Source organism: Anser cygnoides, chromosome 4 (genome assembly GCF_040182565.1).
Source record: "Anser cygnoides isolate HZ-2024a breed goose chromosome 4, Taihu_goose_T2T_genome, whole genome shotgun sequence".
In the NCBI taxonomy this organism is placed as follows: domain Eukaryota; kingdom Metazoa; phylum Chordata; class Aves; order Anseriformes; family Anatidae; genus Anser; species Anser cygnoides.
The window spans coordinates 5,733,597-5,748,662 of record NC_089876.1 but is presented as its reverse complement, the minus strand read 5'-3'; the positions used below and the strand labels follow the sequence as shown (position 1 = coordinate 5,748,662).

At 42.7% G+C, this 15,066-nt stretch overlaps 1 protein-coding gene across 1 annotated transcript; it reads left to right on the top strand.

The window, feature by feature from the left end:
* The first annotated feature begins 232 nt into the window (after nucleotides 1-232).
* SUCLG1 (succinate-CoA ligase GDP/ADP-forming subunit alpha) lies at nucleotides 233-14,089 on the top strand. The gene is made up of 9 exons (XM_048047345.2): nucleotides 233-388; nucleotides 6,644-6,747; nucleotides 7,660-7,776; nucleotides 8,340-8,552; nucleotides 8,641-8,698; nucleotides 11,246-11,329; nucleotides 12,045-12,196; nucleotides 12,674-12,862; nucleotides 13,837-14,089. Exons 1-9 carry the CDS (start codon nucleotides 343-345, stop codon nucleotides 13,861-13,863), a joined length of 990 nt encoding a protein of 329 aa, XP_047903302.1. The 5' UTR covers nucleotides 233-342; the 3' UTR covers nucleotides 13,864-14,089.
* Nucleotides 14,090-15,066: the final 977 nt, after the last annotated feature.

Here is a 15,066-nt window from a genome sequence, read left to right as displayed (position 1 = left end):
TTATGTTGTTTACCGAAGCATTTCCCTGAAAATGTTACTTATTTTTGCACTCGTGGCTATAGCCAAGACAAACAAGTAATCCCTGTGTAGGCAGCGTGCCGTTCACCCCCACTGCTGACCTAGCAGTGTACCGGGCCACCTGCAGGCCCACCAGAACTCATCTTCTGAAGGAATTTAACACAAATTAGGAGCTAAAATTTAGCACGGAACGAGTATCTCGGCGCCGTTCTGCCCCGGGAGCCTGACGGACTACAACCCCCACAACCCCCCGCGCGCTGCCGGGGCGGGCAGTGCTGAGGCGGCGAGCGGGGCCTGCGGGCCGGGTGTCCTTGCGAGGGGACGATGGCTCACTGCCGCGCCGCCCGGCTCCTCGGCCGCTTCCTCCGCCGTGAGTAGCGCTCCCCCGGGACCCCCCAACCCTCTCCTCCGGCGCTCCGGGGCCCTCCCGGTTCTTGGCAACCGCTCTCGGCCGCCGCGGCCTGCTCCCCCCCCACCCCCCCCCCCGGGCTAGGCCGCGGGGATGCGCTGAGGGGGTGTGGGGTGGGGGGAGGCCCGGGCTCTGCTTCCAGCCCCGCAGCGTCCTCTGCTTGTGGAGGGGGAGGGCTGGGGAGGGGCAGCGTGGGGCTCGGTGTCCCCCCGGGGTGCAGCCCTAAAGGGCCTGGGGCTCGTCGGGTGGGGAGCCGGGGGAGGCTGCCCCATGTTTTGGGGGGGGGGGGGGGGGCAGCAGTATGGGTGGCTGCCAGGGAAAGGGGTTGGGGGGGTTTTGGGGGGCTTTGGGGGGGCCTTTGGGGGTGACAGGGGGTCCTGAGGATGAAGGGTGACCTCCTGTTGGGGGGTGTCAGACGCTGGGTGGGGAGCCCAGCAGCTTTTTTTTTTCTCTGTTGCATCCCTGGAAATGCACAGAGCTCCCCAAGGAAGGTGGTGGTGGGGTTGGGTCTGGTCGCTTTGAGTGATTCTTCAGGCTAGAGGCCTCTTGAGGTCCCTAAATTGTCCTGAGACTGAAGCACGACCCTATAAAGTTGTCTGTGTTGTCAAGAGTAACAACGTTAGCCTTTAAGCACAGAGAACACGAGCAATGTGCAGCTAACGCTTCAGCTTGAAAGCTTTTATAGGGGTTGTAGAGAAGATCACAATAAACTAAATAAAGTGTTTTTCTTTCTTTGTGCTTATTATGTGCAGCTAATGCTGCATTCGCTACAGGAATTGGTATGGGTATGCCTAGGCACAAGAGGTGTTTCGTGGAATCTTAGCTGAGGAAATGGTGTGTTAATCATGGATCTGACAGCGAGCGGGCAAAGTTAAACTTAACAGATTTCACTGGATCTCCGTGCAAGCAAAACGTTATGCTTCTTGTGGTAACGTGCAGGTCAGGGATTCATGACGTGATCCTATGACGTTTTAAGCTGGTCCAAATTGTTCCTGTGGTGCACCCACCGTGCCCCAGGCACCCCTTCCTACCTCCTGTCCCCCATGAGCACAAGTAGGAAGCTGTAGGAGCACGAGTACTCCTTCCTGGACCCTTTCCCATACCCCTTCCCATGGGGCTGACTCTGCCAGGCAGCTCTTTGAGCTGGCTCCCGTGAGTCTGATGCAGGTTGGTTCTGGTGGAGATGAGAACGAAGCACCTCCAGCTTAGATTAATTTATGCCCCCAGCAAAGCTAATCTTGGGTGCAGTTTTATGTCTTCAAAAAACCACTTTCTTCCCTTTACAAGTAGCAGTAAGAGATTAGGGAAGAGTGCTTAAGATGCTTTTTGGGGGTTAGGGGAAGGAGGTGGACTCAGTAATTCAGGAAGTTTTCTGCTTGCAACAGTTTATAAACACTTTTAAGAAAGTCCTGTAAGAAGGAACACTTCTTCATTTGAAACAGTTTTTGGTTTGATACTCTTAAGGTTTGGGCAGTCTTTTAATTTATTAAGTTTGGACTTTGTTCATACAACAGTCTCAGTAACAAATAATTAACATCTCTTAGTGGCAATTTAAAATAGTGACTTTCTAGTGTTTTCTGTTGCAAAAGAGTATCAGTTCTTGTAGGTACACTGCTGAGGCAAGCCTGCAGGGTGTGTATCACTGTTTCAGTTCAGGAATTTGTGAAAACAATGTGAAAACAAGCCATGCAATATGTTAATAAGTGGTGAGGGCTTGCTCAAAGGTCAGCTCAAAGCGCTGCTCGCTTATGGACCAAGACTTAAGTTTACCTTGATTATCACTGAAGAGTCGGGATTTTTGAATGTTCTGGGCGAGTTGGAAGGCTTTGGAGAGCTCTTAGATTAAATAATCAAAGTAAATTTTGTGAATAATCCTGGCAAAGAAGTGCTGCAGAAATAACGACGCACACTGAAGGATTTGTTTGTTGCTTTTGTGCAAGCTCGCTAGCTGCACGCTTTCTTAGTGCCGTGTACATGGGAAAAAGTTCGTTGTCTTAGAAGAACTTGATCTGTGCGGAGCAGAGTGTGCCTGTTTCCTCGAGGGCTTGCAGTTTCAACTTCATAAGCTAGGGAGAAGAAAGCTTTTCTTTCAGATGACATCGTGTTTCCTGTGACTGTATCCAGTGATGTTCGTGGCACTAAGCGGGGATTTTTGCTTAGGGAAGAGAGAGGTGTTGAAAGAAATAAAATTTTTCTAATTGTCACTTGTCTGTCAGCTTGCTTTTGTGTAACGTGGTCGTTGTAGCATTGTCATTGCATCTCTCCTTTATAGACTGGTTAATTTGCTTAATTCCTCAACCCCTATGCCATGTTTGTGGATTGTTTTTCTTTTCCATAATTAACAGGAATTTGGCAAGGGAAGGGTGAGAGAAGAGAGGCTGGGTACCAATAGCTGGAAATCCTTCCCTGAGCTCATAATCCTCTTTAAGACCAGGAGTAAGATATTTTGGCAATCCCTCAACAGCATGAAAACTTCTTTGTCACTGAGGATCATCTTCTAGTATTGCAGCCGATACCTTTCAGGATGAATTTAGACAGGTTTGAGAAAGGATTGTCCAGAATACAACCGCGTGTGTGAATGTGCACGTACAACCTGATCATGATCATCACAACTGAAGGAAGGACTGTGATGAGGAACGGTGTCAAATCTTCTTGTAATATCAAACTTTGAGTCAGCGAACTCTAAAATTTGCTGTGGTACTTTGGCCTTTGCTAAACTTCTTTATTTGTAGTGTCTGTCCTGTAATGTAAGAAACTCCCCAGAGCAGTTGCTGCTCTGTGCTCTCCAGGCCACGCGTTTGTAGGCAGAGGGAGGAGAAAGGAGACGCTCGTAAAGAGGCAAATTAAACAGCGTGTGAAATATTGGAAGGATTTCTCACAAACAAGCTGAAGGTTCAGAACTGATGGAAAGTAAAGTGTGTGTGTATTAAAAAAAAAAAAGAGCAACAAACTTATATAGTATTTTGCCTTGCACTCTTTGTACTTGACTCCCTCCCTGACTTTCCCTGCACTGAAGTTCATTTTCCCTGTTTGTGTTGGAGCCCATGCATTTTTTAAGGCTTTCTTCCTCCCTTCCGTAATGGTAATAGGAAAAGGAATATCCTCCTTCGTCTCCAGGCCCTCGGGGTATTTCAAGGAGCAATAGAGGGACAATTTCATTTATTACCTGTCCGTCTCCTGCCAGTGTAGGAGTCTGCTCAGGGCCCTCCTTTACCTTGTTTTTATATTGTGCTCATTTTGTGAGCACCTTCAGGTGCTACCTCAGCTTCCAGACATTTTTTCCTCCACAATAAACGTGGGCAAGAAGGAAGCACTTTGACTTGGACTCCTGCCTGTAGCTCTAGGGAGTCTTGTGGGAGGTCCTGAAAATAACAAATCTTCAACTCTGTAAAGTTGAGGAAGAGATTTAGTACCTGCACGGTCAGCTGGCTCTCATCTGGGCGAAGGTGGCTTGGGTTGTGCCATTTTAAGTAAGGGCTGGACTTGGAGATACTGCTGCAAGAGGGCCTGAAATGCTGCAAAAAACAGTATTTACATTTGATGTGTAACTTAAAATATCTTGCAAATGGGTTAATTTTCCTTTAAGCATGTAAATTGATGTTTGCACTCAATGCTAAGTAGGAGCATGTTTTTCTAGAAAGGCTTTTTAGTTGTAAGACGTGAATTGCTGCTGTGAGGTTTCTTTCAAGAAGTGAAGGTAACCAGGTTGTCCCGCTACTTGAGCTGCAGTGAGTGCATTACAGGCCTTGGCTGAACACGGTTTTGTTAATGTTGGGCCTCTGATTTGACAAAATGCAGCGTTTCCACCGTGCTTTCGATAAGATCTGCAACTGTTAAGACTTGTCCTTGTGCTTTATGGCTTCGCGTGGAGCCTGCACCTTTGTAACTTGGCCTGTAAGCGAGAGCTGCCCATTAAAATAGCATCCGCAAGGAGTTTGGCTTTTCCTGGCTCATTGCTGAAGCTTTGTAAGCAGAAGAGCAAATCGTTTCTTGTCCTGCCTTCTTGAAGGCACATACATTTACACTCAGGCACCAAAGCAATTGCCTGCAGGAGTTGGGAGCCGCTCGTGAATAAAGGTCCTAGCTGGAAACTGAGCCTTTGATTCTATTTCTGCCTTACCTGCTGTGAACTTAGGCGTGCCATTTCAATATTCCACCTGTTTCCTTCTCATCTTATATCTGTCTTAGCTATTTAAATTGCCATTAGCGGTTTAAATTGCCAGCTGTTTGCACTCAGGGCTTGCTGCTAGTGCCCCATATATATAGCCAAACCTCGTCTCCACCGATTTCTCTGCAGGTCCAACTGTGCTGCTAGCCAGGGCCAAACCTTTCTGCTTCAGATGAGGCCATGGAGAGAAATACAGAGCTGTATTGTGCCAGTTACAAAAATAAATAAAATCTCAACCAAAGCCAGCCCAGAAAGTGCAAGGTGATTTTTTTTTTTTTAAATTTCTTCCAAAATATATTGCTCCCCAGACACGTGCCAGGCTAAGCTGCCTCTCTCTGGATACAGCCAACTGCTCTGCCCTAGCCAGCTTCTTCTGAACCAGCTGTATTTTTTTCTGAATATAGGCTCTTCACTCATGTATGAAGCATATACAGTTTTTAAGAGTAAATCCAGAAAAAGCGTGGCGTTTAAGCTGTTTTTCAGTTATCAGTGCGTGGGAATAAATATCTTTTTTTCGGGTACTTGATAGCTTATAAAAGGCACTAAAGATTCTTATCCCTGAAATGTATGTCTGTATAGTCTTCTGAAAACTGAGAATCGACAAACTTAAGCTTTTGAAAACCTTTCTGTGAAAGGTTATAAATAGCTGAAAATAGGTACGGAATGGGCAGCTGAGCTGGGACTGTAGAATTGCTTTCATGGTATGGAGAAAGAAATGACTGTTTGCTTTTTTTTAATACTAAAATCACTGAGTGTGTCCTGCTAACAGTCATCTCAAATTCTGTGCATCAACAGTTTATGTTGAAGAATACTTTTCTTTTTTTTTTTTTTTTTTTTCATCTTAGTAGTATTTGCTTCCTTTGTAAGAAACTAAACACTAAAATAAAAACAACTCAACTCCCGCTGGATCAGGCATGCCTGAGCAGGTATGTGGAACAATCCAGGGATCCCGATTCAAAACCTCTGTGTTTTTATTTCGACTTCAGTTTTTATTTCTGCAAATCCAAAGTGGAAGAGTTTTAAATTAGCTCATGATGTGTGTAGTACCATACTAGTGTCAGTGTTTGTATGAGGATTGCACTCTTCTACCCTCACTATAGACCGCATTTTGTGCCTTTATCGAAAATGCTTGCAGGAAGTGAATCAGTTCTGATCCCCTCAAAACCCTGGCCTTTGTGAAAGCTCGTGGTAGTGAGTGCATCCTTTTTGTGCCACAAGACCTCTTTTTCCTCCTTACCGGCTGTCTCAGGCTTTCTTGCGTTGGGCTCTTCTACGCTTTTCTTTTTTAATCATTTGATAATGCCCCATTTTTCCCTTCAGCAGAGTGGCAGTCATTCTCCTTTTCTTCTTGAAACCAGCATTCACTGTGCCATTTTTCTACAGTTGTGTTACTTTTGTGTGCGAGCGGTGTTTACAAGACCAGAGTTGTGAGAACTAAGTTGAAAACTGTTTCAGCGGAGTATCCAGAGGGCCGTATTTCTTCAAGAGCCCAAGTGCATTGAAAGCTGCGATGTACAAGCTCCCGTGGCTCAGCATCTGCTGGGGAAAGATCTCTTGCTGTGTGCCCTGCTTGCAGTTAGGCCTGGGGGTCCTGTGGCCGTGTCGAGATCTCTCGGTGTCTGCAGGGGCTGTGCTGTGTTTGCACAAGGTGTAGAGCCTCTGGGATATCAGGATCTTAGTTCTGCTTTGCCTCTTTGTAGAAGTTGTTAGGAGACAGAGACGTGGTCGTTCACAAATGAAAGCAGTGGTTAAGATGTTTGTGATGTGTCTTGTCTGGAGCTCGGATGTTCAGTACCCAACGTCTGATTCCCGGCAAACCGAGCAGCCACAACGAGAGCGTGAACTACAGCTGTTTCCTATCTTAGAATAAAAGTTCATAAATGCTTGTGACTTTCAGGGCTACTTTTAAAAACAGGAGCTACAGGATCAACTCATCTTTTCTTGTAAGCGTAAATATACATGCGCTGACTTGATAGGACATTTTTTAACTTAGAGCATAACGAGGCAGTTGATTAATGGTTTGCTCTCTCCTTGCTTTCTTCCTCTAGTGCACCAGAATGGAGTACGACACTGCTCCTACTCGGCATCGAGGAAAAATCTGTATATTAACAAAAATACAAAGGTTATCTGTCAGGGTTTTACAGGCAAACAGGTATGTATATGAACTGTTTCTTCTGTCACCCTTTCAGTGCAGAAAGTTAATTGGCCGCAAAACATAGTAACATATAAAAGAGATGATGTGCTGGCCTTGTCTGTGTTGTTAGGAAACAGGACTTTGTGATCAAGAAGATCCTTTCAGCTCTGTGGTTTCCCATTCTTCTGTCCAAATACCCTTTTTCTGAAATTCGATAAACTAGATTTTTTTTCCCACTACTGTACAAGCTTAAAACTTAAAACACTTTTTTTTTTTTTTTTTGTCGTCTCCATGATGACTTGATTTTTGTGGTTGGCTTTGGTCTTAAGCCTTAAGCTGTACATAACTGAAAGGGTTCCTTTGTAAAGGGAGACTTGCAAAAAACTACAAAAACCTTACAGTTCTCAAAGTGCCTCTTTCACAAAAGCCTTTGAATATCAATGGCTATGAAAAAAAAAAAGTTTTAATTTCAGGATACTTAATTTTTTTTCACATTGACTCTTACACATTTGCAAGGGAAGAAGACTGCTTTTGCTAAGTCTGTCAGCTAGTCATGGACGAGAATGCTAATTTCTTCTGCTTGATTAATGTATTTGTCATCTGCCATAATTGATGTGGAAGATGAAAATGTGGTTGCTATGTCTGCTGGTGTATTAGCAACACAGAACAAACCATTCTTGAGTGTGCAACCACAGTGCTCCGATTTAAAAGCAAAAAGCATGGCATATTTTGAATCCTTATAAAACATGTTGGTATGTTCTTCAAAACGGCTGGCTGTATCTCCTCCTGTGAAATCTCCTCTTCTCATTGTAAAGTTTAAGTGCAATGAATTGCTTTCAGAATTACAAATGTCATCAAAACCTTTTTTTGCTACATTTACTTTGTTATTGTATGCATTTTAACTTTACTCATTCTCTCTCTCTCTCATAGGGCACCTTTCACAGCCAGCAGGCATTGGACTATGGCACCAATCTAGTGGGAGGAATTTCTCCAGGGAAAGGTGGAAAAACTCATCTGGGTCTGCCTGTGTTTAATTCTGTGAAGGAGGTAATTTGCAGCGATGACTGGAGGACCAGGTGGCTTAATACAAGAGCTAATGCTGCTGAAGGCCTCCTTATTGCATTCCTCATACTGAAGAGACAAAATATTTGAACCATGGATGTCACTGTGGAAGCAATGAAATAGATGCCTTCTAAAAGTGGCTTTCACTGTGGTCAAACATGAGTTTGCCTTCCATTGGGAAGTTCAGAGTACAGATGCTCAGTAACGCAAATGACTTTTTAACTTTCTTCATAATATGTTTGTTTTATGCCCGTAACTAGTTTCTGATTGATTCTGGTGCATATGATGAAATCGTAGCAACTATTATCAAAGGGTGTTTGTGGCGTTGTTTGTCGGGGAGATCCTTCTCAGCCAGTACTTAGGTCTCAGGTTACGCTCTGTGTGTCTGTCTTCAGTGAATTTAACACTTGCGTTGATTATAGTAAATCAGTATATATCTATTTACTTGATTTATATTTGGAGTGGACATATTTTAAATGACTAGTTGTCAGAAGTTCTCTTTGGGCCCACTAAATGTTTGATACCTTTTTTTTTTATCCTCCTCGTAGGCCAAAGAACAAACTGGTGCTTCTGCTACTGTTATATATGTACCTCCTCCATTTGCTGCTGCTGCGATCAATGAAGCAATCGATGCAGAAATGGCCTTAGTTGTTTGCATTACTGAAGGTATTCCCCAGCAGGACATGGTTCGGGTTAAACACAGACTGGTTCGGCAGGGTAAGACTCGACTCGTGGGCCCGAATTGTCCTGGTGTCATCAATGTAAGTGAATTCTGGATTTGCTCCAAAGCTGGACCGTTCTTAGTGATGGTTTAAATGTTCCATCTCACTTCTCCCACTCTTTCTTTAGCCTGGAGAATGTAAAATCGGTATCATGCCTGGTCACATTCACAAGAAGGGAAGAATTGGTGAGTTTTTGAATATCTATGCATTATCTAAAAGTAAAGTTTGGTACACTACTATTCTTAATTTGAGTGTACGTCCATTTACCTTGGGGTTTGAGTGGGCTCCCAAATACTAATCCCTCCAACAGCTTGGCTTCTGAGGACTTCTTTTCCAACCTTAATGCTTCTATGACTGGGATCCTACGCCTAGCGTGAGCTCAGTATCACCACAAAATGAAGAGATTACCAAGAAGTTCATAACATGACAAGTTAGGCAGTTATACCATGGTGAGTGGAATTGGCAGACACAGCCACTTCTCAGACAGGGAAGTTGAGGTGAGAGGGGCAGTGACTTGTTCATAATCATAAGGTAGTTGCACACCCTGTTGCATGCAAGTGTCATGTCCTGATTTCTGGTGGTTCCTTGTCCTAAACTATAGAAATAACAACTGGATTATAGCTCCTGCATTACATTATTTGAAAAATCAAGAAAATTGTTCCAAAACATGCATTGATATTTTAATACATAGAGCTTTAGAAAGGTTGTAAACAGCATATGCTGCCATTATCTGTCAGTGGGGTGGTGAGGTTAACTTGAACACAGAATCATAACATCACAGAATGGGTTGGGTTGGAAGGGACCTTAAAGATCACCCAGTACCGGCCCCCTGCCATGGGCAGGGACACCTCCTACTAGATAAGGCTGCCCAAAGCCCCATCCAGCCTGGCCTTGAACACCTCTAGGGATGGGGCAGCCACAGCTTCTCTGGGTAACCTGTGCCAGTGCCTCACCACCCTCACAGTAAAGAATTTCTTCCTTACATCTAATCTAAACCCACCCTCTTTTAGTTTAAAACCATTCCCCCTTGTCCTGTCACCACACCCCTGACACAGAGTCCCTTCCCAGCTTTCCTGCAGCCCCCTTTAGGCACTGGCAGCCTGCTGTGAGGTCTCCCTGGGGCCTTCTCTTCTCCTGGCTGAACAACCCCAACTCCCTCAGCCTGTTCCCACAGGAGAGGCGTTCCAGCCCTTGGATCATTGTTGTGGCCCTCCTCTGGAGGAGGAGGTACCCTTCACAGCATTATCATTTTTTTTTCTTGTGAAAAGTGTGTTTGCTGTGGGAAAAGCTGTTCAGTGCTCTTAAGCTAAGTGTACTCAGGACAGTTTTTCAAACATGAGGAACTCTTTAGAATAACAGTACCTAATGTATGCTGGAGGAAACATTAATGCTCATGTCAAACCTGAAATTGAAAAATCAGACTACTGTGGGTATCCCCTTTGTAGATTACATCAAGCCATTGCTCTATGACTGTAAAAGATAGCTGACGTTACCTCGATCTTCATTCTGAATCAAAGTTCTGTTAAGATTTTCTGTGTCTACTTGAAATATCTTACCGTCACAAGACAGGAGAATCTGAATGCAAGGCACCACAAGCACAAAAGAATATTTTAAATCCAGTTGGCCTAATAGAAACATTTTCAATGGTGATCCAAGAATCAGGGAGTAAAGATGTGAACTTTGCCATCGTCCCAGCTTCATTTAACACTATGACCTTTAGTGATATGCTCCCCAGCTTTCTCTTACTGTGAGGCGTCCAAGAACCATTTGATAATCTTGGGATGCAAGCTATAAAAATAGCCACAGTCTTAGGACCTCTGTATGCTTCTTTCATGAAATCTGAAACATAGTAAACAGGAAGCCTTTTGCAAATGTAGTGAGAAAAAAACTTCTTTGCTAGTAGACATCTGCACTGTGCAACAGTATAAACTGTAGATAAAACTAAGCTTGTTAGTCTAATGGTGCATTTTTCCTCTGTTCGTGCAATACACTAATTACATTGCTTGTTAAATGGCTTGAAATAGACGGAAGACAATGTCTGTTTTTCCTGGAAAACTTCCCTCTTGGAGTGTTAACAAAAATCTTGACTTTGAAAAACGAACAAAAACATGCAAGGATTTTTTTGCTCCTGATCTAGGATTCAGCACATAACCTTTGCTGTAGAAAATCTGGTTAGGCCTGGCTAGGTTGTGGTCTCTTGTAATACTGGAATGTGAATGTTAAATGTGTATCGCAGAGCAGTTAAGTTGCAGCAATGACTACCTTAATAGTGGTAACTTGAATTATGCAGTGCGTTTCCATTCTGGAGGATCTCTTGTGCCTAGCAATACTGGAGATACAATTAATACTGAATTATTTTGTTAACTGTTCAGCTGCAACCCTGCTTTAAGTTCAGCGCATAAGCTACTTGTATACAGGACAAGAAATTCTGTTTTGTTTTCAGTTTTCTCTCCTGGTAAAGCTGTAGCGTGAGGAGTGCTATCTTACCCAATATAACTGGCTTGCTGGGCAAGCCTGTTAGTCTGTTTACAATTCAGTATTAAGAGTGCTAACCAAGAAATTGTACAGATATAATTTTACATAGAGTTTTCATCTTTTGGCAAGGATAGCTGGAAAACTTGACATCTCACATTCAGTTTATTAAGGTGATTTTCATGAATGCAAGAACAGCTACCTCTAGTCATGCACTTAGCTACATTAGTGTTAAGTTTATTTCTGTTTCTTCCCTAAAGGTATTGTGTCAAGATCTGGAACCCTGACCTATGAAGCTGTTCATCAGACGACGCAAGTTGGATTGGGGCAGTCTTTCTGTGTTGGTAGGTTTCCTCAGGAGCAGCTTGCTGTACCTAGTCTAATCTGCTTCTTCTTCACAGGAACAATTCCAAATTAAATTATTTTTTTGCAAGCATAGAAATAGCTGAATCATTTCTTATTATACTGAGAAATTAGATCCCTAGCTGCTGTGAAGAATATCCCCCTTCTCTGATATCATTTCCTTGTCAGATTAATAACAGCCTAGGAAACAGTTTTGAGCAGAGAACTGCCAACACACAGAAAAACACAGAATGGTTTGGTTTGGAAGGGACCCTTATAAATCATCTAGTTCCAACCCCCCCGCCATGGTCAGGGACACCTCCCACTAGGTCGTGTTCTAAAATGTTTAGTATTAAAAAGGGATAGGGCTTTCTTAGGCATTTGCTTGGGTATGTTAAGCAAGTTGGCTAACTCACATTTTCTTACAGCAAATTTATAGAGCTGGAGTCTCGCCCCTGTTGTGTATTGTATAGGGTCTCTGTATAAGGTGTGCTGTTTTGCTTATGGTTTGAAAGGTCATAGATGTTAACTTAGGATATCAGGCTTTCTGTACGATAGCGGAGGAGACAGATTTGTAGCAGGAACTTGGTACTCTGAGAGCTGTCCCTCTTTTAAGCCTTTGGGAACTGCTCTTCATGCTGAAATTCACTTTGAAACTATTAATGTAAATGTAGTGTTATCTAGAGTTACCTTTCTGTGGTTTCACGTTTTTTTCAGGGATTGGAGGTGATCCCTTCAATGGAACTAATTTTATTGACTGCCTTGATGTCTTCCTGAAGGATCCTCATACTGAGGGGATCATACTGATTGGGGAGATTGGAGGAAATGCTGAAGAAGATGCAGCAGCATTTTTGAAAGAAAATAATTCTGTAAGTCTTAAAGAACTTGCTCCCAGATGCCTTGGTGGTTAACCATCCTCTGCCATGTCAAGAAAGCTTGGTACAGTTTCTAACCTGCACTGACAAAAGAACAAAAGAGAAACGGCGATTATACTCATATTAAAGAGAATGATTTATCATGATTGAAGCTTCCAATTTCAATTCTAACAGCAGAGCAGTGTCAGCTTCAGATTCTTAGTCCTGTAATGATATTTGTAGGGAACATTTTTTTGGTAATATACATGGTTCTGTAAAGAGCTGTCTTAAAGTTCATGATTGCTTCTGGTTGACACAGTTAATCAGGAGGAGTTATCTTCAGACTAGTGGTTCCACGTTGTCTGAGGTTTCTAGCTCTTTGATATCTTTGCCTGCCTAGTTGATGCTTTTTTTTTTTGTTAACCTGCCATCTAGAATTGCTTTTCATCTTGCTCTCCCCCGTGTAACTCCGTATATTTTCTTTATTCACAGGGTCCAAATGCCAAGCCAGTAGTGTCATTCATTGCTGGTCTGACTGCTCCTCCAGGCAGGCGGATGGGTCATGCTGGAGCAATCATTGCTGGTGGAAAGGGTGGAGCTAAAGAGAAGATAGCAGCTCTTCAGAGTGCTGGTGTCGTGGTCAGCATGTCCCCTGCTCAGCTAGGTAGCACCATCTACAAGGTTCGTTACCTGGAAACTGGTATATGCACTCATCCAGAGCAGGAGTCTACTTTTGAGGGAATGGTAGTACATCTCTCACCCAAATATTCTGTTGCTCTAAGCTTGGTTAAACATCAGAAGTCTAGTGACTGAAATAGCTGCAGTTATTACTTAGATGATCTGCACAAGTAGTGTGTATAGTACAACTTTATAGGAAAATAAACAGCAAAATATAGAAATGATTACGCTTAGCTGCTTTTGCAACAACTTGTTGAATTGTCTTTTCCGGATGCTATCTGAGGAAGCAAAGAACCCAAGTTAATTTAAAATAATAAAACACTCTTTGAAAGTACAGTCTTTGAAGGAGGAAAGCCCTGGCATATAGGCATGTCTCTTTTAAGTACTAATTTGGAATTATGGCTGAATGCATACAGCTGAGAAACTTCTGTATGAAATAGGTTTATTGCCATTTTTCTTAATTCATCTCCAAAAAAAGGCACTGTTTCATAGCTAGAGGAAATGCGTAATTCAGCTGTGCTAGTTATCTTTTTTTCCAATGATGACTGCATAATAGCACCTTCACAGGCTGCTGTGCGAGTCTTCCCTTTTTCTGTTGTTGTTTTTTTTTTTTTCCTGTACTAAACCAAAAATCTTTATTTCTTTCCTGGCTTGAATCCTTTACTATAAGGATCCTGGTGCAGTTTCTATACAGAATTAGTGTTTTTCAGGCCTGTTTTCCTGTGCCTTGACAGCATTGCAGTCTGAGTGTGGTGCACTGACCGCAATCTAGAGCTACTGGTTTTTCATAGCCAGTGAGTTAATGTGAGGTGGGAGAGTACTTGCACACATTACACGCTTTTTAATTTACTTTCTAATTCCAGTTTTTTAATTCCTAAAATTCAATTTAGTACAGTAAATAGAAAGTAATTTATAATATTAGTAAACCCCCTTTTTTTTTTTTTTCCCTACATGTAATGTCTGTGTGCTATTTGCAGGAGTTTGAGAAAAGGAAATTGCTGTAAGAGAAGACACTTCGGAACACCGTCTCTGAACCATCAGTGCAGCACCTGGCCTCTGCTTATCTTTTGTCTGCTAATCCTCAGTTGCCCAAATGACTGGCACTGGTTGTGGAATTTGACTTTGAAGCCATAAACCTCTTGGCTAAACTTGTTTTGATGTCTCCTTGGTTCAGACGCGATCACCTTATTGTAAATCACAGCAAACTAATAAATCTACTACTAAACCTGATACATCTTTTGAATTCCTGAAGCAGAACTGTTTCTTCAACCATCATAAAGAAACCAATCAGCCTTGAAGGGTTGAATCTTTTGTAACTTAAGCACTGCCCATTTTAAGGTAAAGTCGCTTATAGAGATGCTTTTAAGGATCAAGGCGCTGACTTTAAGCACATTGCTCATATCATGTATCACACTTTATTTTTAAAATTCTTACTTGTTCGTTGCTGGCAAGTACGTTTGAACAATAGGCCAAAGTTTCCGTCCATTAAACCAAAGCTGCTGGATCTGAAGGGGTTGCTTGTTGATCCACGTAGCTGGATATGCCTGAAGTCCAGACTTTCTTTTCAAGGCTGACCCGTGCACAGTGTAGCCCTCTACTGACGAGGAATTCTTTTTGTTTTACAGAGGTGGAATTTTTGTTCACAGAAGTGAGTCTAATTTCCAATGCAAATGTATACATTCAAAAGTGTAACTATGAAAATGATTTGCTCTTTGTCTTAAACTACTTTACTTTCCTCTTTAACCTGAACTAGGGTTGCATTGTTTGTGTGTTCTGAAATCCCAATAACACTGGGAGATAATGGATGAGAATTATTATTTTCTGGAAAAGAATGTAATAAGTTATCTCACCTGTTAACCACTCCCAGCACTGTAACGGAAAGCCCTTTTTACTTTGGAAATAGCCCAAACACAGTGCCTATAAACGAGTGTTAGAAGTTTCATCAGGATGGAGTAAATCCAAGATTGCTTTCTTTATATAGAGGGCTGAAAATTCATGTAACCTGGCACTTGTCTAAAGCTAACCTTGTGTTCCATAAAGGTGCTGTTACCGAAACTCGTGTTGTTATTTGTTTAAAACTGTTCTTAGTTTTCTCACTTAAGCGCCTGGGCAATTCTGCTTCCTCATGCAAGCAGTGAGCATTTATCTTGACGCTGACATTTACAGTTCCTAGAGCTACGCCCTGAAGGAAGGAGTAAAAGGACAGG